General features: G+C 40.9%; 2 protein-coding genes across 5 annotated transcripts in view; one reads left to right on the forward strand and one right to left on the reverse strand.

The window, feature by feature from the left end:
- Nucleotides 1-17,096, reverse strand: part of tmeff2a (transmembrane protein with EGF-like and two follistatin-like domains 2a) — a 124,280-nt gene extending 107,184 nt beyond the window's left edge. The window contains exon 1 of the mRNA XM_089003489.1: nucleotides 16,419-17,096. Coding sequence (XP_088859615.1) covers nucleotides 16,419-16,599 — 181 coding nt within the window. The 5' untranslated portion in view covers nucleotides 16,600-17,096. The remainder of the gene's footprint in view (nucleotides 1-16,418) is intronic.
- The window catches only part of LOC148894434 (uncharacterized), a 255,370-nt gene that overhangs the window by 112,392 nt on the left and 119,778 nt on the right, over nucleotides 1-23,200 (forward strand). For all 4 annotated transcript variants that reach the window (XM_089003491.1, XM_089003493.1, XM_089003492.1 and 1 more), the window contains one exon: nucleotides 17,926-18,026. In XM_089003491.1, coding sequence (XP_088859617.1) covers nucleotides 17,926-18,026 — 101 coding nt within the window. The remainder of the gene's footprint in view (nucleotides 1-17,925; nucleotides 18,027-23,200) is intronic.

Genomic DNA, 23,200 nt, shown 5'->3' on the forward strand with positions numbered 1-23,200 from the left:
ACTGAACGAATAAATAAATAAGTACATCAAGAAATATTTATAATATATAAATAGATATTATAAATATAAATACAAAGATACTATAAACATTTAGTATTATTTTTTTAGTATTTATTTATTTGTTCACATATAAAATAAATAAATAAACATACAATCAAATGAATGAATGCGCAAACACATAAATAAGTTCATAAATAAATACATACAGTAAAGTCTCGTTATATCGATATTCAAGGGAGTCCGAAAAAATATCGATATAACCGGGACTATCGATATATCCGACCCTGTTTGCATGTAATTTTCTCCGTGCGTGCATAGAAATAGTATCGATATAACCGGGACTATCGATATATCCGACCCTGTTTGCATGTAATTTTCTCCGTGCGTGCATAGAAATAGTATCGATATAACCGGGACTATCGATATATCCGATATTGATATAACGAGACTTTACTGTATTTACAATATATTAATATATATTAATAAATAGCAACTAAAAACATGAATTATGTATTAATTTATTTGTTCCTTAAAACAATAAATAAATGAATGAATGAACAAACAAATATCTAAGTAAATAAATATTTATAATGTAGAAATAAATAGCAATGAATAGCAACTACAGTGATACCTTGGTTTACGAACTTTGCCTTGGCATACAAACTTTTTTCGTATTTGGAGCTGCCTCAATGAGTGATGTGTCTTTCGCGAATGAGCCCGTTCTTCTAACTTTAAGGCTTAGAAAATTATAAATTAGAAAATTATGTTTTATGGGGACCTGGGAACAGATTTTTCTCATTTTAATGGTTTCCTATGGCAAATATTTTTTGGGGATACACACTTTTCGCCTTACACACTCTGTCTGGGAACCAATTAAGTCCGTAAGCCAAGGTATCACTGTATAAACATTTACCTATTGTTATTATATGTATTCATTTTTTCATCTATATAGATAAATAACTAAACAAATAAATAAATAAACACCAACATACATAAATACATAAATAAATACATAAATAAAACCATGGAATGGCCTTTTGCATTGGTGGCGTCAAATCTGATGCAATGCCTGTAAAATCCTCCAACAAATAAACTCAGCTGCTCGCCCAATAATCTTCCATTTTGTTACGCTCATTTCACAATTGGTTTTTAGGGTCCGTGACGCTGTTTGAGACGTTGCGCTCATTTTGGAGAAGCCTTTCGGCGTTTCGCTTCCTTCAACCTAACTGCTGGAGATTTTCAGATTCGGCTGATCTTCTCATTTCAATGTCGTTTACCCAGCAAACAAAGTACAGTGATATCTCGGTTTACGAACCCCTTGGCTTACGAACTTATTGGTTTACGAACGTTAAATTTATGAAAACTTTACCTTGGCATACAAACTTTTTTCGTACACGGAGCTGCCTCAATGAGTGATGCGTTCGCGAACGAGCCCCTTCTTCTAACAACAAAATGGCAGCCGACTGTTTTTGTCCTCTATTCCCCGCCCCCAGTCTTCGGTTAAAGCCACGTGATTGGTCAAGAACGCAGCAGTGAAGGGAGGTGGTTTAAACATGAAAGAGACAGGCAGACGACAGTGAGAGAGTTTCAACTTTGATAGTTCAAAGGCAGAGTGTAGACTGCAAGGTTAAAATATCCCATCAATCAGGCTCCACAAACAACTCGCACGAGCCATCTGTACATTTGATGCTCAAGATGGTTATAGAAGAAGGTTACGTTCCTCATGAAGTGTTTAATTCTGAGGAAACCGGTCACTCCATTCCATCAAGCCATCAACGACCATCACAAAGGTAAATGAAACAAATTTATTATACAGTACAGTTTATTTCTTTAATTATAATACCATATCACATTTATTATACCTAAAATAAGGTTTATTTTGTGTAGTTTTAAGGTTTTAAAAGTAGAAAATTATGTTTTATGAGGACCTGGGAACGGATTATTCTCATTTTAATGGTTTCCTATGGGAAATTCATTTTGGAGATACACACTTTTCACCTTAAACACTCTGTCTGGGAACCAATTAAGTTTGTAAGCCAAGGTATCACTGTAGCATGAAATCAGAACTGGACACTCTGACCCAAACCGGGAAAGTAAAAAAAATAATAATCATATTGAGACATTAATCGTGCTATTTCACCGCCTACTCAACTTTTAAATGCGTGGTTGAATGTGAATGAGGTCGTGAATGGAATTTAAAAGCACATGAAAAGTCATTTGAATCCAAATGTGAGTCTGCCAAATGTTCTGGGTGGTAGTTTTCAAATGAATACTTGTTTAATCCTTTCTTTGTATCCGCTAATGTTCCCTGGCGGGCAGATATGACGGCAAACGCTTCACTGCCGGCGACTCTCCAAAGACTCTCATCAAAGGCTCCCGAATCAAATGAAAGAGCAACAAGAGTCAGAATTGTGCAGCCTGCGCTGGGGGCTATTAGCCTAGCTCAACCCGTGGCGCTCGCCGGGCCTCCCTGTTGGAAGCTAGCGCCAGCGTTCGCCGCTAACGTGCCCAATTGGACAATATCTGGATGAAAAGATAAAGCCGTGTTGTCATTATTTTGGCTTTTTAATAAAACTTGACAGAAATGAATGGTTACTCAAAATGGTCTTATGATACCTTAGCTTTTTTTGCGGCGGGCCAGATTGTAGTTTCAGTTTCCTCTAAGGGGCCGTTATGAATTTAAGGGCGCCATTAGGATGTTAGGATGTAGCTCAGTAGCTATCGATGAGAAGGTTTCTTCAGCCGTCATCTGTACTTCTTTGAAGGTGTCGTACGTTTCTCTTCTTATCCAAAAGGCTTCGTCAGCGAACTAAAATCTTTTGCTGGTAGTTTTGGCCCGATATATATCCCTACTGTTCAGGTTCGAAAGGGGAGTAAAATAAGCTATTTTCATAAAACAGCAAAACCCTTCACTAAATGAGCATGGTGGGGCTAGGTTCAATTTGGATCATTCCCACAACTGACTTCTGAGGCAACATAGGCTTAGTTATGCTGATGAGGTGATACCAGATCAAATGGGGCAATCAGGCCAGTCGTAGACCCCATACTCCGGCAGGACAATAGAATTAATCAGTCAGGACAATAGAAGTAATCAGTGTAGCTGCAGGGAGTAGTCCTCGGCTCCCCCCAACCTGAGAGCAGGGACCAATCATAGCAGAGTCTGGCACCGCAACGTCTGGACAGTAGGGATATATATATAGGGCCAAGACTACCAGCAAAAGATTTTAGTTCGCTGACGAAGCCTCTTGGATAAGAAGCGAAACGTCCGACACCTTCAAAGAAGTACAGATGATGGCTGAAGAAACCTTCTCATCGATGGACCACTCCTGTATGACTGAGAGCTTACACAGACGTGAAGCTTACTAGCTAGCTTGATCGCTAGTTCACTTGCGATAAGCATGGAATTTCACAAGTTTGATTAGCTTTGGTTGGCCGGATAAAATGGCCCCATACTTTGACTTTGACACCTGTGATGTAAGGGATTAGCCAGCTAGCTGAATAGAGAAAGCTAGTGAGCTAGGTCGCTCGCTAGCTCGATAGCAAGATATCTAGCTTGATCGCTAGCTATCTTGATATAAGAAAGGAATTTCACGAGTTTGATTAGCTTTTGTGGGCCGAATAAAAGGATGTGGCGGGCCAGACACCTGTAATAGAGATTAGCCAGCTGGCTGAATAGAGGAAGCTATTGAGCTAGATCGCTCGCTAGCTTGATTGCTAGCTAGCTTCTCTAGCTAGCTTGCTCGCAAGCTATCTTTCTATAAGAATGGAATTTCACGAGTTTGATTAGCTTTTGTGGGCCGAATAAAATGATGTGGCGGGCCCAATTTGGCCCCGGACCTTGACTTTGACACCAGTAATGTAAGCGATTAGCCAGCTATCTGAATAGAAAGAGGTAGCGAGCTAGATCACTAGCTACCTCAATCGCTAACTTGATCGTAAGCTAGCTTGCTATAAGCATGGGATTTTACAAGTTTGATTAGCTTTTGTGGGCCGATTAAAATGATGTGGCAGGCCATATTTAGTCCTCGGACCTTGACTTGGACACCTGTGCTATAAGGCATTAGCCACCTAGCTGAATCGAGCGATCTACGAGCTTGATCACTAGCTAGCTTGATTACGAGCTAGCTCGCTATAAGCATGGACTTTCACAAGTTTGATGAGATTTTGTAGGTCGAATAAAAGGATGTTGCGGGCCAGATTTGGTCTCCGGGCCTTGACATTGATACCTGTGCCTTAACCCATTGTTTGAGTTTGAAATTTGAAAATTATTGACTGAGATATCCAACCGGGTAATCAAATGTTGATAATTCTAGCTGCTTGAGACTGGCGCCGCCCCCTCACGGGAACATTCAAACTGTCTGCCTAGCAAGTAAATATGGTGATCTGCCATTTTCTTTTTATAGATATTAAGGGTCCTCTGTGCCTCTTTCGATGATACATAGGGCTCAACCCCCACCAATCCCTCAAAAAAAAAAATAACAACAACAACCCCCCCCTTCGCCCTGACTCATGACAACCAAGCAGTCATAAACACGCAGCAGGGAAGACCGACGGTGAAATCAACCTGCAATTTTCCAAGGCCGTAAATGACCATAAAGCGCGAGCTCTGCGAGCAAATATACAGTCGCTGAATCAAGAGCGCAGACTTAAGAGGTGCTTGGAGTGTCTGGGATGAGACTAACTCTCCGCTCATCCAAGTCCAAAGGAGGAAATAGGAAAAAAAAAAAAAACATCAGAGCTCTGAAGGAAGGGCCATTGGCTGGTCAGAAACGCAACTTGTCCGTCGCACCATCAAACTGTCAGCATAATAAAAACAACATAAACTAAAAAAATGGCAACAAAAAAAAACTACTCTTATACGCGTACTTAAGTAGAAGTACAGATGCCGGTTTTGCAAAAATAGATACATAGCTAGCTAGCTAAATAGATTGCAAACTCTACCATTCGCTGCTGTGAAATGTAAATTTCTCCACACTGCGAGACAAATAAAGGTTAATCAAATCCAATATATATACACAATACAGATTGATTTATATAGCACTTTATATATATATATTTATTTATATTTGATATATTATCCATCCATCCATTTTCCGTACCACTTCATATGATATATTATTTATTATTTATTTATATAGGATAGAAAGACAGACAAATAGATACATAGCTTGCTAGCTATGTATCTATCAAGTTAGCAATCTAGTTAGCTAGCAAGCTATGTATCTATCGAGATGGATGGATGAATAGGTAGGTAGGTAGGTTGGTTGATTGGTAGGTAGGTAGTTTGGTAGATTGATTGGTAGGTAAGTAGGTTGATTCATTGGTACGTATGTTGATTGGTTAATTGGTAGATTGATTGGTTAGTTGGTAGGTTGGTAGATTGATTGGTTAGTTGGTAGGTTGGTAGATTGATTGGTAGGTAGGTAGGTTGATTGGTAGGTAGGTAGTTTGATAGATTAATTGGTAGGTAAGTAGGTTGATTCATTGGTACGTATGTTGATTGGTTAATTGGTAGATTGATTGGTTAGTTGGTAGGTTGGTAGATTGATTGGTTAGTTGGTAGGTTGGTAGATTGATTGGTAGGTAGGTTGGTTGATTGGTAGGTAGGTAGTTTGATAGATTAATTGGTAGGTAAGTAGGTTGATTCATTGGTACATAGGCTGATTGGTTAGTTGGTATATTGATTGGTTAGTTGGTAGGTTGGTAGATTGATTGGTTAGTTGGTAGGTTGGTAGATTGATTGGTAGGTAGGTATGTAGGTTGGTTGATTGGTAGGTAAGGAGGTTGATTCATTGGTACGTAGGTTGATTGGTTAGTTGGTAGATTGATTGGTAGGTAGGTAGTTTGGTAGATTGATTGGTAGGTAAGTAGGTTGATTCATTGGTACGTATGTTGATTGGTTAATTGGTAGATTGATTGGTTAGTTGGTAGGTTGGTAGATTGATTGGTTAGTTGGTAGGTTGGTAGATTGATTGGTAGGTAGGTAGGTTGATTGGTAGGTAGGTAGTTTGATAGATTAATTGGTAGGTAAGTAGGTTGATTCATTGGTACGTAGGCTGATTGGTTAGTTGGTAGATTGATTGGTTAGTTGGTAGGTTGGTAGAGTGATTGGTTAGTTGGTAGGTTGGTAGATTGATTGGTAGATTGATTGGTAGGTAGGTAGGTAGGTTGGTTGATTGGTAGGTAAGGAGGTTGATTCATTGGTACGTAGGCTGATTGGTTAGTTGGTAGATTGATTGGTAGGTAGGTAGTTTGGTAGATTGATTGGTAGGTAATTAGGTTGATTCATTGGTACGTAGGTTGATTGGTTAGTTGGTAGATTGATTGGTTAGTTGGTAGATTGATTTGTTAGTTGGTAGGTTGGTAGATTGATTGGTAGGTAATTAGGTTGATTCATTGGTACGTAGATTGATTGGTTAGTTGGTAGGTTGGTAGATTGATTGATTGGTAGGTAGGTAGGTAGGTAGGTAGGTAGGTAGGTAGGTAGATCATTTGGTAGGTAGGTAGGTAGGTAGGTAGGTAGGTAGGCAGATAATATAAGTATTTATTCAGTATATGTATGTATTTTCAGAAGGGCCGAGAAAATATAGGATGTCGTGTACAAGCAAGCATCCGTCTTGTTTGAAAATGCTGCGGCGTAGCGTTTGGTTGTTGTACCTGTCAAAGGGTTTTGATGTTGTGCACAGCGCGGCACCAGGCCTTCCTCCCCTTGACACGATTATACATCGGCTGGCAAGCACATCCACTCCATAATCAAATGTGATTCATCAACGCAGTCAGGGAGCCTCCGACTGCCTCGCACAAGCGCAAATGTCAAGACGCACAAAGCGCGCCGGCAATTGCACTGATTTCTCTGAGATGTGTAAAATAAATTAATAAATAATAATAATGATGATCATAAATCTTGCTGGGGTGAGGAAATATTGTGAGTTGGAAATGATCATGACAAAAGCTTTGCAAGCATCATCTTGTTTACATCTCACTTTCATGACTTCAAATAAGGGGAAAACAGCCTTTTATTTAAATTCATTTAAAATATATAGATACATAATTCATATACAGTGATACCTCGGTTTACGAACCCCTTGGCTTACAAAATTTTCGGTTTACGAACATTAATTTTTTTTAAATTAGCTTGGCATACATACTATTTTTCGAGATACACACGGAGCTGCCACAATGAGTGATGTGTCGTTCGCCCGTTCTTCGAAAAGCCGACATTTTTTTTTGTCCTCTATTCCCCGCCCCCAGTCTTCGGTTAAAGCCACGTGATTGGTCAAGAACGCAGCAGTGACGTAAGTTGGTTTAAACATTAAAGAGCCAGTCAGACGACAGAGAGAGTGACCAAATGGATACAAAACAGTGAAATTTGGACTCGTTTCAAAGGCAGAGTGTAGACTGCAAGGTTAAAATTCCCATCAATCAGGCTCCACAAATAACCCGCACTAGCCATCAGTTCAATTTGAAATGAAAAGACAAGCAAGGGAACCAGCTATTAATGAAGTGGCTGGGGAGAGGGGAGTCTGGGCTTCCCTACTGAAGCTGCTGCCCCCGCGACCCGACCCTGGATAAGCGGCAGAAGATGGATGGATGGACGGATGGATGGATGGATGGATGGATGGACGGATGGATGGATTGATAATACCATAGCACATTTATTATACATAAAATAAGATATATTTTGTGTAGTTTTAAGGCTTAGAAAATTAGAAAGTAGAAAATTACGTTTTATGGGAACCTGGGAACGGATTATTCTCATTATAATGGTTTCTTATGGAAAATTAATTTTTGGGATACACACTTTTCACTTTACACACTCTGTCTGGGAACCAATTAAGTTCGTAAGCCAAGGTATCACTGTATAATTCATATATCTAGTTAGCTAGCTAGCTATGTATCTATCTAGTTAGCTAGCTATGTATCTATCTAGTTATCTAGCTAGCGAGTTGCTAGATAGATAGCTGGATTGATAACTAGATAGATAGATAAAATATAAAACAAATGAAAGGTCCACGACCAAAACAATCTCAAAAATTCCCGAGTTTTTTTTGACCCCCCCCAATAAAAAACAATGAGCATGTAGCAATAAGCTAGCAGCCAAGTTAGCATTGCATCCACCGCCGCAGGAGGACAACTTTCCCATAAGATTAATAATAAAAGAAAACAAGCCGACGGCCATCAAATATTCAACTCTCCCCCCATCACCGCCATGTTTATACGGCAACGATTAAGACAGCAAGAGAGAAGCACTTAGTTTTCTAAAAAAGAGCGAAGAGAGCGGCCCGTCAGCCAAGTGCATCTTACTCCTACCAACCTGGAATGTTGCAAAGGCAAAATTCCTTATGAATTATTAAGACGAGTCAATTAACTCCTTCACTGCCAGACGATCTGCAATAATGTGCCCACTCCAGTGCCAGGGTTTTTGTCATTGTCACTCAAATTCCAGGACCCACAGAAAATAATGAGTTTTAGGACTCCATAAACATTCAATCCAGCGTAAGAAATCTTAGACTCTTTTCTTTAATCAGAAAAAAGTGAATTCCTAAGTTATATTGGTCTGCAGTTATCTGAGCTTGAAATGGGGGTGAATGTACAAAATACAATACAATACGTGAATATTAATTTATATAGCGCTTTAACATCTGAAACCGTAACAAAGCGCCAACATGGAAAAAAGGGAAATGCTGCCCCCTTGTGGAAAGTAAAAAACATGACCAGAGTTCTGACCAGCGCTTTATCAGCACCCAAGCAAGAAAAAAAAAACAAAACCCGAACAAATTTGGGAATGGTGCTACGTCATATTTTCAATTCCCGAATAAATTCGAGAATGGCAGTGAAATTATTATTACTATTGTTATTGTTATTACTATTGCTATTATTATTATTATTATTATTATTATTATTATTATTATTATTATTATTATTGTTATTTGTTCGTATAATAATAATGCAATCCCGCCAGGTAGACGAGCGGTTAGCACGCCGGCTTCACAGTGCAGTCCAAGACCCGGTTCGGCCTCCCTGTGTGGAGTTTGCATGTTCTTCCCATGCCTATGTGGGTTTTATGCGGGTATACCAGTTTCCTCCCACATTCCAAAAACATACATGGCAGGCTGATTGATCACTCTAAAATAGTCGCTCGGTATGAATGTGAGAATGAATGGTTGTTTGTCTTCTGTGTGCCCTGCGAATGGCTGGCAACCAGTTCAGGGTGTCCCCCGCTTAATGCCCGAAGAGGGTATTAAGCGGACAAATGGCGACCTCCTGTGACCTCCGCTTCCACAGGCTGATAAATTCCTTATCTTGCTTGGACGCCCTATTTTGGCCTTCTGGCGGCTTTTGGGTGCAACATGAGGTCCCCAGACCATACAAGCACAGCAAAATATATTGACGTGATGGAAGGACCGCTACAATGCGTCTTTTTTACGGTCAAGGGCGGTCCTTTAGTGACGTCACGTACGGACTCGTCACCAACTCAAAAACAAGACTTCCTGAATATTCAGCACGAGTCTTAAAACGTAAAATATAGCTATATGCGGTGGAATCATTGTAAAATACGCTCAGTAGAAGTCATTTGAAGCCATTTTACAAATTATGGACACAACTTGCCCGGAGACGTCGGTTGTCCTTTAAGCGGTCCAAAAGATGAATAATTAATAATAGAACGACAGGTTTGTCCCATCTCATCAAAATGCCGCCTTTGTTATCTGTAATTCCACTGAAAATGTAGCTGTGGGTGTCAGCGTTTACGTCCGTAATATTCTTGCCGATGCTCCACATCTCATTCCAAACGCCCGACAACTTTTCACAATTTTCCAGCCGTGCCGACCGCGCTCATTAGCGGCGATCGCCGCGGCAGAAGGCAGCTGTTTCGCAAGATGGCTCTAATGAATCCATGCGCTAAATGACCAGCGCCGTGCAGTGGTCCCCACTTAGTGACCAGCTTGCGGACACATTTTACCCACAACATCTCCACAGTTGAATCTGAGAGGAGAGCGGAATGGAGCCCAATTAGATTTAGAATACCTCCACTCTCTAAAAAAAAACACTTTTGCCAATGCCCTTGGGCAGGATTTTGTCAGAAATCTTATCAGAGTAACAGAATTTGATATTTTCGCTCATTTCTGCTATCCTACTGGACCTTCTGCACCCTGCCCACCACCTTTTTCAATTATTCCCCTCAGGCAGGCGCTACTTATCCATGCGCACCAAATCCAGCAGACACTTGAAACCTTAGACTCTCTTTTTTTCATAAGAAACCAGTTAATTCCTAAATTATATGCGTCTGGAGTTATCTGAGCTTGAAATGAGGGCATATGTCCAAAATACAATACATATATATTGGATTATACTGTATAGGGCTTTTTGTCATTGTCACTTGAATTCCAGGACCCACAGGACATGTAGTTTTAGGACGACATAAACATCCAATGCGGCCTTAGAAACTTTAGATTATCTTCTTTCATCAGAAAAAAATAGTTAATTCCTAAATGATATGGGTCTGGAGTTATATGAGCTTGAAATGAGGGCGTATGTCCAAAATACAAGACACACATTGGAATTTCTGCATAGGGCTTTTTGTCATTGTCACTTGAATTCCACGACCCACAGGACATTGAGTTTTAGGATGACATAAACAGTCAATGCGGCGTTAGAAACTTTAGATTCCCTTTTTTTATCACAAAAAAGAGTTCATTCCTAAATGCTATGGGTCTGGAGTTATATGAGCTTGAAATGAGGTCGTATGTCCAAAATACAATACACACTGGATTATACTGTCTATGGCTTTTTGTCATTCTCACTTGAATTCCAGGACCCACAGAATATTGAGTTTTTGGACTACATAAACATCCATCGTGGCGTTAGAAACCTTAGATTATCTTCTTTCATCAGAAAAAAAATAAGTTAATTCCTAAATTACTGTATATGCATCTGGAGTTATCTGAGTTTGAAATGGGGGCATATGTCCAAAATACAATACATCCATTGGATTATACTGTATAGTGCTTTTGGTCATTGTCACTTGAATTCCAGGACCCACAGAATATTGAGTTTTAGGACTACGTAAACATTCAATACGGCGTTAGAAACCTTAGACCCTCTTCTTTCATCACAAAAAAATAGTTCGTTCCTAAATGATATGGGTCTGGAGTTATATGAACTTGAAATGAGGGCAGCTGTCCAAAAATACAATGCAATCCATACATATTGGTTTATATAGCGCTTTAGTAACAGCTGAAGCTGGAACAAAGCGCTAACATGGACAAAAGGCAAATGCTGCCCCTTGTGGGAGGCAAAAAACATTGCCAGAGGCCATGGCCAGCGCTTTATCCGCACTCAACCATGAAACAAAACTAAACCCGAACAAATTCGGGAATGGACCTCTATGTCATATTTTCAATTCCTGAATAAAATCGTGAATGGCAGTGAACGAGTTAAAATGTTGTGACTCACCCTCGCCGGTATCGCCGGTTTGCATTTCGATGAAATCGCGACGTAAAGTCAGCGTTTGATCTCTCCGGAGAACAAAAAAAAAAAATGTGTCAAGTGTCAACAAAACCGCTTTTGCGTCAATCAAGTCTTCCACCGGCACCTGGAAATCAAACTCCAATCACTTTGCGACCTCCTTCATCCTGTTTTTAGCGGGAGTCTCATTCCACACTCGCAGGTACGTTTCCATGACAACAGCCGCGAACCCCCGTTAGCCCCGCGGTAACGGGAATCGCTCGTTACAATTGGGTCGCTCATTTTGCATACTTCCACCAAAACAGTTTTGGGGTCACCAACTCCAATTTATTTTCTCTAGCTGCCCAAAAAAAACATTTAAAAAAATGATCACCGCCAACTGAAACTGAAAAATATGGCTAACCTGTTACTATGAAATGATAAATTGTGCTTTTGTGACATATTCGGACCTTCCCGGTCTGTTGACACCATGTTGCTCACTTGAGCTATCTAGCTAGCTATCCAGCTATCTAGCTGGCTACCTATCTAGCTATCTAGCTGGCTACCTAGCTAGATGTCTATTTCCTATTTATTAGCTATCTAACGAGCTAGCTGGCTATTATTTATTAGTTATCTGTTAGCTAGCTAGCTAACGTTCAATCTATTTGAGTTCTTCTGGGTTAAGTGAACGCTAGCGCATGCTGCTGTCGCTGCTCACCCACAGAAAAACTGATCCTGTGGTTGTAAAGTGACCTTGAGTGTTTTGAAAGGCGCTCATAAATGAAATGTATTATTATTATTATTATTATTATTATAAATTGTGCATTTGTGACATATTGGGACCTTCCCGGTCTGTGGACACCATGTTACTCACTTGAGCTATCTAGCTAGGTATCTGGCTATCTAGCTGGCTACGTAGCTAGCTATCTAGCTGGCTACCTAGCGACCTGTCTATTTGTTATTTATTAGCTCTCTAACTAGCTATCTGGCTATTATCTATTCGTTATCTATTAGCTAGCAAGCTAACTTTCTATCTTTTTGAGTTATTCCGGGTTGAGTGAACACTAGCGCATTTGGCTGCCGCTGCTCACCCAAAGAAAAACTGATCCTGTGACTGCAAAGTGACCTTGAGTGTTTTGAAAGGGGCTTATAAATGAAAATTATTGTTATTATTATTATGATTATGATGATGATGATTATTATTATTACATTTTTGGGGAAATGTAAATGTCTTAAAGCCCCTCACAATACCCCAAACAACGCCAAACACAACTGTGGGCGATCATGTGTACCATGACCAAAAATGTCTCAGGGGAAGCCATGTTTAAAACGGAACAGAAAGTCGGCCATTTTGATATGAAGAGGCCATTTTGGCAGGGGCAAGGGGCTCGTTTTTAGAACTCGGAAGTCCAGCTCGGATTAGAAAAAAATGGCCAATCGTCAATAAATGGTGAATTCAAATTCGCAGCAGCATTCAACATGTAGCACAACCCATGCATTTTTTTTTTTTTGGGGGGGGGGGTCGTTCTAAATTGGGGGGTGTCTTCTAATTCTAATTCCACTCAATGGAAGGGGGCATGCGTACGCGTTGCCCCCCCCCCCTTTGTCTGCACTTAAACCTCCGCAAGGCGTGTCAGATAAAAGCTTTTGTCTAAATGCACACGAGAGTGTGAAAGGAAGTGAGGAGAGCGGCATGTGTGCATTCCGGACGGATATGCACCATTAGCCTTACCTACCGCTCATCGCAATCAGGAAAAAAACAAAAACAAACAAACAAAACACAATCTAGATGAATCCGCGCCATGATGAGGACAAAATGTGTGAAGGCAAAACTTTATGGAAGAAAAATGACGAATATGAAGCGCCAAATGGACACGTCAGCCATTTTGGCCTCACAGCATCCGCACATTTTCCAGATCCAATTCCGAGCTTATCGTTTTTTTCACTTACTCATGAAGCCTGCATGCAATGGAATGATAATCAGTCCGCGTGGGTGGGTGGGTGGGGGGGGGGGTGAGTAGCAAATGCTAGGATTCAGGCTGCATGTCACGGGCTCATATTGATGCGCGCCGCTTATGAGCTGTAATATCAACGATGGTGCGGCGTGTAATCGGCCCGGGGCTATTTTAAGGCTTCGGGACGGCTGACTGGGGAAATATGCCAATGGCTGAAAGCAGCAAAATACGACCATCCGAGCAGGGTGGAAAACCTGGACGCTAACAATGCTCATGGGTCAACGTGACCCGCTGCTAATTTGTTACGTGAATGGCGATACTGAAATGCTCATGGGTGAATTTGACCCAGCTAATTTGCTTGTTTTGTGCCACCCAAAAAAATTCATGACTCTCATAGGCCCAAAAAATGTTCATGGGTCAATGTGACCCGCTGCTAATTTGTTACGTGAATGGCGACACTGAAATGCTCATGGGTAGATGTGACCCCGCTCATTTGGTTGTTTTGCGCCACCCAAAGATATTCATGGGTCATACTGACTCTTTTAGGTCGAAAAGAAATGCTCATGGGTCAAAGTGACCCGCAGCTAATTTGTTACGTGAATAGCGACACTGAAATGCTCATGGGTGGATGTGACCCAGCTAATTTGTTTGTTTTGCGCCACCCAACGATATTCATGAGTCAAACTGACGCTTATAGGCCCAAAAAATGCTCATGGGTCAATGTGACCCGCTGCTAATTTGTGACGTGAATGGCGACACTGAAATGCTCATGGGTAGATGTGACCCCGCTCAATTGGTTGTTTTGCGCCACCCAAAGATATTCATGGGTCATACTGACTCTTTTAGGTCGAAAAGAAATGCTCATGGGTCAAAGTGACCCGCTGCTAATTTGTTACGTGAATAGCGACACTGAAATGCTCATGGGAGGATGTGACCCAGCTAATTTGTTTGTTTTGCACCACCAAAAAATATTCATGGGCCCTACTGAGTCTCATAGGCCACAAAAAATGCTCATGGGTCAATCTGACCCACTGATAATTTGTTACGTGAATAGCGACACTGAAATAAATGCTCATGGGTGGATGTGATCCAGCTAATTTGTTTGTTTTGCGCCACCCAAAGATATTCATGGGTCATACTGACTCTTTTAGGTCGAAAAAAATGCTCATCGGTCAATGTGACCCGCTGCTAATTTGTTACGTGAATAGCGACACTGAAATGCTAATGAGTGGATGTGACCCAGCTAATTTGTTGGTTTTGCACCACCAAAAGATATTCATGGGCCCTACTGAGTCTCGTAGGCCACAAAAAATGCTCATGGGTCAATGTGACCCGCTGATAATTTGTTACGTGAATAGCGACACTGAAATAAATGCTCATGGGTGGATGTGATCCAGCTAATTTGTTTGTTTTGCGCCACCCAAAGATATTCATGGGTCATACTGACTCTTTTAGGTCGAAAAAAATGCTCAGCGGTCAATGTGACCCGCTGCTAATTTGTTACGTGAATAGCGACACTGAAATGCTAATGAGTGGATGTGACCCAGCTAATTTGTTGGTTTTGGACCACCAAAAGATATTCATGGGCCCTACTGAGTCTCGTAGGCCACAAAAAATGCTCATGGGTCAATGTGACCCGCTGATAATTTGTTACGTGAATAGCGATAATGAAATGCTCATGGGTGGATGTGACCCAGCTAATTTGTTTTTTTTGCACTACCCAAAAATATTCATGGGTCCAACTGAGTCTCATAGGCCCAAAAAAATGCTCATGGGTCAATGTGACCCGCTGCTAATTTGTTACATGAATAGCGACGTGAAAATGCTCATGGGTGGATGTGACCCAGCTAATTTGTTTGTTTTGCGTGACCAAAAATATTCATCACTCTCATAGGCCCCAAAAATGCTCATGGGTCAGTTTGACCCAGTGAGTTTGTGCCTCCCACACACACACACACACACACAAAATCTTTCTTTGTTAGGTTACTTCATATTGCAAATTTCCCCATTGTGGGACTATTAAAGGCTTTCTGATTCTGATACATATTCATGGGTCATAATGACCCGCCTTTATTTATTTGTTGTTTTGTTTCCACTCACCCGAAATGCTCATTGGGTCAATTTGACCCACTGTTAGTTTGTGTCTTACACACACACAAAGTTTTTTCTTGGGTAGGCTGCCACTTACATGTTCATGGGTCACAATAACCCACTTTTATTTATTAGTTATTGTGTTTCCCATGCACCAGAATTGCTCATTGGGTCAATTTTACCGCAACAGCAGATCTTCGGGGTCAGCTCACTCACGCAGACATGTTACGGGTCGATTTGACCCAAAAGATAAACAGCGGATTTAGATGCGGCATCCTGGCCAAAATGTTGATATATCTTTCACACGCACACATACAAAAGTTTGTTTCTCGGGTAGGCTACCCCTATACATGTTTATGGGTCACAATGACCCGCTTTGATCTATTTTTTTTTTCAATGCACCAGAAATGCTTATTAGGTGAATTTGACTGCCTCCGAAGATCGCCAGACTCAGCGACTCACCCAGACATTTCCCGGGTCGATTTTACCCACAAGACAAATAGCGAAGTCGGATCCGGCATCTTGGCCAAAATATTGATATATCTTTCACACACGCACACATACAAAAGTTTGTTTCTCTGGTAGGCTACCCCTATACATGTTTACGGGTCACAATGACCCGCTTTGATCTATTTTTTTTTTTCAATGCACCGGAAATGTTTATTAGGTGAATTTGACTGCCTCCGAAGATCGCCAGACTCAGCGACTCACCCAGACATTTTCCGGGTCGATTTGATCCACAGGACAAATAGCGAAGTCGGATGCGGTATCTTGGCCAAAATGTCGACGGTCGTTTCGCGACGCGACATCCAGCACAAGCGCCTATCGACGGCACCTGAAACCCCTGCGCGAGGCGACGGACGCACCCTACAATCCAACTCGTTCTCGCGGCCAACTTGTGTTCGGTGCGCGCGGCGAATTCCTCACCCGAACAGTTCCAGCCGGTGGGCGTCTGGCAGTCGCTGAGGGAAGACGGGAAGGCTCGCACTCGCCCCACCGGCAAAGCGGCGAGGAAGGAGAGCAGCGTGATGCGGAGCCAGCCACCCTTGGCGCCGCTCCAGCGACGCGGCCGCCCGATCTCGGCCGTCGCCTCCGCGTGACGAACCATCGCCGGCTGCTCACTGGCCGCCGCCGCTCTTACCACCGCTCCTGCTGCTGCCGCTCCAGCGGCGGCGGCAGCGGGTCTCCCTCGCCGACGACAGCGACTTCTATCCCGGTTGTTTCCGCGGGTCGGTCACACGCCGACGGCGGAGCATTTTCCAAACCGCGCCGGGCGCCCCATGAAAGACACCCTCTTTTTTCCTCTCTTTTTTGTTGGTTTCCTACCCAGTGATCATCCACCTGCGAACGGGCTCGGTCGTCGGGCGGGGGGCTCGGTTCGGGCTGGAAAAGTTATCCGAGGAAGGTAGATGCTCGCGGGGAAGGAAGACAGGGAAGAGACCGATGGGGCGAGAGCGATCCCACAAAACGAAGGCTACAAGTGATGCGGTTGTGGGAACAATTCCAGCGCGGCGACATCAAGAAGAAGAAGCATATGAAGAAAATCCACGGGTGGAAGATGCGCGCGTCCTGTCCTGGCTGGATGGTGACTGCGCTCTGAGTTCTACGAAATGTGTTTCGCTCTCTCTCTCTCTCTCTCTCTCTCTCTCTCTCTCTCTCTCTCTCTCTCTCTCTCTCTCTCTCTCTCTCTCTCTCTCTCTCTCTCTCTCTCTCTCTCTCTCTCTCTCTCTCTCTCTCTCTCTCTCTCTCTCTCTCTCTCTCTGTCTCTCTGTCTTTGTCTTTCTCTCTGTCTCTCTCGCTCTCACTCGTTCTCTATTTCTCTCGCTCTCTCCCTCTCTCTCATTCTTTCTCTCCCGTTCTCTACCTCTCTCGTTCTTTCTGAGTGTCTCTCTACCTCTCTCTCTTTCTCTCTCTCTGACGATCACGTGGATCTTGTGCGTGATAACAACAGCACTTTCATCGCTTAAAAATGTTTTCACTGATTTATTTTTAATCGCGGCTTTGTGGTTTTCATGTTGAAAAAACAGCTCCATCCTCTTTATTTTTATTATTTTATCTGTATGTATATTTTTCTGGTGCATTTTTATCTGTTTGTAAAGTCCATTTTTGATAATGAAAGGAACACCGGATGTTGTTACGTGACACAGTAACTGATTCGCGTCAAGCGGGCACATCCGAAAGTTCTGCTGCAGCTTAGTGTTGATATCCAAGCACACCATGTACGTCTTTATGAATTCAACTTTTGCAATACATAATATTTAGTTAGTGCGAATTTACATTTGAGGGGTGTTGCGGTAGTTTATGATTAGCATTGGCGATAGCGATTAGCAATTTCGCACACGAATGTTGGTTAGCATGACGGACGTGTGGTGCACATTGTTTCGCCGCGATTTCTTTACCCAACGGCATGTAAATGTTTTTGTGTGTGTTACAGTTTCACGTCGTCTTGACAGAAGAACTTAATTGCAAGAAGCATCCACAGGTGTTGTCATCCGAGGAATTGTTGCAGCGGGGGGCGTGGCAAGAGCACAAAAGGTCAGCATTGAACATCTTATTTTTTTGCATAAAAGTATTTTATTATGATTGTCTGACTGCAAATGGGAATAACTAAAGAGTTATATGTATTTGTTGAAGTGCACTAAAATATTGATGCAAATAGTATCGTGAATGATGATACAGTAGCAACATTTGTTGTCATTTCTGACATATTTGGTAAACTTCAACTAGGAACAGTTGCTGAAAAACAGCCGACGATAACAGTGATGAAAACGTATTGATTGTATTTTATTGTATTTATTTTTTTCTGCCATCATGCAATGTTGTCCTGTTTATGTAAATAGCAGTTTGAGCTAGTGAGCGAGCAAGCTAGCTCTCTTTCTATTCAGCTAGCTGGCTAATTCCTTACATCACAAGTGTCAAAGTCAAGGCCTGGGGGCCAAATCTGACCCGCCACATCATTTTATTCGGCCCGCGAAAGCAAATCAAGCATGTGCTATGATGCTTGCTAGCTAACGAACGAACTACCTCCAGAGCTAGCTAGCGACAGAAGTAGCTAGTGATCTAGCTAACGATCAAGCTAGCTAGTGAGAAAGCTACCTAACTCTCTATTGAGCTGTCTTGCTAATCCCTTAGTTCACAAGTGTCAAAGTCAAGGCCCGGATCTGGCCCGTCACATCATGATATTCGGTCCGCTAAAGCAAATCAAATTTGTGAAATTTAATGATGCTTGCTAAAGTCTGAACCAACATTTCAAACCGTCATTCTATATCTATCTATCTATCTATCTATCTATCTATCTATCTATCTATCTATCTATCTATCTATCTATCTATCTATCTATCTATCTATCTATCTATCTATCTATCTATCTATCTATCTATCTCTATCTATCAATGTAGCTATCAGTCTAGCTATCTGTCTCGCTATCTGTCTAGCTATCTGTATCGCTATCTGTCTAGCTTTCTGTCTAGCTATCTGTCTAGCTATCTGTCCAGCTATCTGTCTCGCTATCTATCTAGCTTTTTAAAATTGACCTGATTGCAACATGGAGGCCATTCTGCTTTTTAAAAATAACAAAAATAACGTTTGCACTTTGGGGAGGAGGACAGGGAAGAAAATCAACCACTATCACAAGGTGTGTCCGGTGTGGCTAATTGACACATTTTTGATCACGAACGCTCCAAAAATGACAATGTAAACAACTTAAGTTGATTTTTTTTTTTTACAGAGGAAATTAGAAAAATATGTGCACGGGAAAAAAAAATATCTTATATAAAATAAAACAAAGGAGCGTCTGTTTGAGTCCCATCAGAGCTTAAGGACACTTAACCTCATGAGGCCAATGAAGAGAAGTCCAAGTTGGCTGTAAACAAACGAGCCTTTTTGACTGATCCTCATTTCACACAGATCATTTCACAGAGATGCTCATTACATTTTATCTCAGCTGTGGTGGGAGAAGGGGCAGGGTTCTATCTATCCATGCTAGCCAATTTTTACTGCGAGCGCACACACGTTATGAGTGTCACTATCTCTTCTCTATTCTCCCGTCCATTTTTTTTTTGGTGCGCTGTTTTAGGTCATTTTGGGTCAGATTAGAATTGATTTTTAACCTGTCCACACACACAAAAAAAAATTCCCATCGGGCAGTAAACCTAAACGGTATGTTGTGGGCTAGCTAAGTTTAGCCTGGTGTTCTTCGTCTAAGTTTCAAGGAGACTTTTTTTTTCAGGGAAACTTGGACCTCCCAAGGGGGGGGGGGGGTGTAAATCGCCACGCTTTGCAAAAATGGGCTTTGTAATTGCATCGCGATACCGTCAGGTGACGTCCAAACCCAACAGTCAAGCACCTAAAACGGAGATAGTAATGCTACGTTACTAGCGCGTACGCTATCCACGGCTAATTTTTGCCCAAACGGTCGTATTAAGTCGTTCAATTATTCAGCGCAAACCACCCCGAACATAAAGAGGATGCATATCTGCTTTTTAATCATTGTTAAAAGCCATTTTTTGTTTTGTCTTGTATTGTTTCATGCACACCGGTCAAACAAATTTTGATTTCACAGCAGCAAAGTAATGAATAGGAAGAGGAAAGGAAAGGAAGAAGTAGAAAAACAAAATCTAGGAGCTGCTCTAAAGGCAGCCAAATCTCTTGAAGTCAAAACAACAACAAAAACAAAATAAGAAGATGTGGAAGGCTTTAATGGGAAAGTGGAAGCTGATGAAAGGGAGAAGGGGAATCATTGTATCTATTAGCTATCTATTAGCTAGCTGGCTGGCTGTCTATTGGCTATCTGGTGGCTAGCTGGGTGGTTTGCTGGCTATCTGTTTGCTATCTACTAGCTAGCTAGCTGGCTATCTGGTAGCTGGCTGGCTAGTTGGCTTGCAATCTATTAGATATCTAGTTGCTAGCTGGCTAGTTTCCTGGCTTTCTATTAGCTATCTATTAGCTAGCTGTCTGGCTGGCTATCTATTAGCTATCTAGTGGCTAGCTGGCTAGTTGGCTGGCTAGTTGACTGGCTATCTATTAGCTATCTGTTAGCTGGCTGGCTGGCTATCTGTTGGCTATCTATTAGCTAGCTAGTTTTTTATGTATTTGAGTTATTCCGGGTTGAGTAAGCACTGGCGCATGTGGCTGCCGCTTCTCACCCACAGAAAAACTGATCCTGTAACTGTAAAGTGACCTTGAGAGTTTTGAAAGGCGCTTACAAAAGAAATGTATTATTATTATTATTATTATTACTATCACTTTTACTACTATTATTATTATTATTATTATTATTATTATTGTGTTCCGTTTGCCAACACGTATCAAACATGCAGCAAACCCAAATGTTGACCCCCTGACCCGACCCCACCCCCTGGACCCCCCGCTGTGCAAAAACAAGATTTCAAAACAAGTTTGTGAAGCAGTTCAAAAGGTCCCAATGCAATTTCGACAATTGATGCAAGTGCATGAACAGCCATGCTGCGTATTTGCGGGCACCCTTGGCCTCCCTTCACAAATATTGGTGAATATAAGCATCTTTTGTTTATCTACTTTTTTTTTTTTTTTTGGGGGGGGGGGCGACTAGGTTTGAACTGCTTTTCTTTCTGACCGACATCTTTCTTCACTTGATTGACATCGAGGTGATTTACATGATTACAACAAATAAAAATGACGGGTGGTGGTTCTCCCCCAACCCCCAGACGAGAGGCTAATTTGTGAAATGCACAGCATCTCCTGAGAGAGCGTAACACTCAAGGCCATATCGCGTATCTCCCCATTGATTTTCGACCTCATCATTTCACTAATGCATTCATAAATCAGCTTTTTTTTTGTGGGGGGGGGGGGTTGCAAATCTCCATCATTGTCGACGGGATCCCGGGAATTGTTTTTATTTTTTTGGCTAATCCCAAAAATGGAAAGTTTCTAGTGTATGTGGAAAGTGTGTTTTGTCTGCAATGGCGGAACGCGGTCCGATTTTTGCGCATATTTGACCTGCTGGTTGATTATTTTTTTCAATCATTGATGGGCCATATATCTAAGTCCTTATCCTTCAACAGAAGTGAAAAACTTAAAGGACAACCAACGTCTCCGGACAAGTTGTGTCCATAAATTTGTAAAATGGCTTCAAATGACTTCTACTGAGCGTATTTTAATAAAATTCCACCACATATTTTTTATTTTTTTTATCATTTATTTTACGTTTTAAGACTCGCTTTGAATATTCAGGAAGTCTTGTTTTTGAGTTGATGACGAGTCCGTACGTGACGTCACTAAAGGAACGCCCCTAACCGAAAAAAAGACACATTGTAGCAGTCCTTCCATCACGTCAATGTATTTTGCTGTACATGTTTTGTCTGAAAACCGTGTTGCACCCAAAAGCCGCCAGAAGAGGGTGTCTAAGCTCCATATAAGGAATTTATCAGCCTGTGGAAACGGAGGTGGCCACAGGAGGTCGCCATTTTGTAGCTCTATTCTGGTGATCGATTTCTCCCCCAATGTTGCCTCAAAATGGCATGGAATAAATTCTTTAATCGATTGCAAACATGTATGCTTTCCTCTTCAGAAGTATTTGAATCATATTCATAACTGGATGTGTAACAAGAAAGCCTATTCTCCGAATCTGAAGCCATTGTTTGGATTCTCCAGCAATGCAAGATGTCTTGGCGTGACATCATGAACTGGGGGCGGGACTTTCTGAAAATGCCCAATTCGCAGCTCAATTTTTTGCAGATTTTGGACACTTTAAGTCATTTTTATTGGTGTTTTGCATTTGAATAAAAATATCATACTCCGTGTTTTGGGTATTTTAGATGCTATAAAACGTTTTTTTGATGTCAGTTAAGAAACAGAAAAGTGACGTCGGTTGTCCTTGAAAGCGGCATCGCCTTTTGCGTACTTTGCCCCACAATATTGCCAAATACTGCGCTGTGATTTTCATTTTGTTTTCTTATGGGTTCAAGTCGCTTAGTGTTTTTTTTTTATTTGTATTTTTTTTCTACTATTGGTAAACTTCAACCAGGAACAGTTTATTCCTTTATTGTTTGATTGTTTTGGTATTTATTTATTTATTTATTTATTTATTTATTTATTTATTTATTCGTGTGACTGTTTATTTTATTGTTATTTATTTTTGTATGTATTTATTCTCATGCTTGTGTTTAGTATTTTTGTTTTGTTTATATATATTTATTTATCATTTTATTTATGTTTATTTATTCATGCCTGTATTTATTTATTTATTTATTTATTTACATGTCTGAGTTTATTATGTTATCTGTTTGTTTTTCTATATCTATATATTCAAGTATTCATGGGTCTTTGTTTATTTCTTTATTTGCCTATGTGTAGTTATTTATCTATTTATTTATCTATTTTTTTATTTATTCATGTGTCTGTTTGCATTTATTTTTTTATTTGTTTGTTTTTGTATTTATTTATTTATTTATGTATTTATTCATTCATGTCTGTATGTGTTTTTGATGTTATTTGTCGATGTGTTTTTGTTTTTATTAATGTATTCATTTATTTGTTCATAATTCTGTTTGTGTTTATGTTGTTCTTATTTGTCGATGTGTATTTATTTATTTACTTATTTATTTATTTGTTTGTTTATGAATGCATGTGTGTGTTTGTTCGTATGTTTTATTTATGTATATTTATTTTATGTTTTTTTATATTTATTTATGTGTGTGTGCTTATTTTTTTGTTGTTTATGTGTTATTTAT

This window comes from Hippocampus bargibanti, linkage group LG08 (assembly GCF_051943395.1).
Source record: "Hippocampus bargibanti isolate YZ-2025 linkage group LG08, ASM5194339v1, whole genome shotgun sequence".
Taxonomy (NCBI): Eukaryota; Metazoa; Chordata; class Actinopteri; order Syngnathiformes; family Syngnathidae; genus Hippocampus; species Hippocampus bargibanti.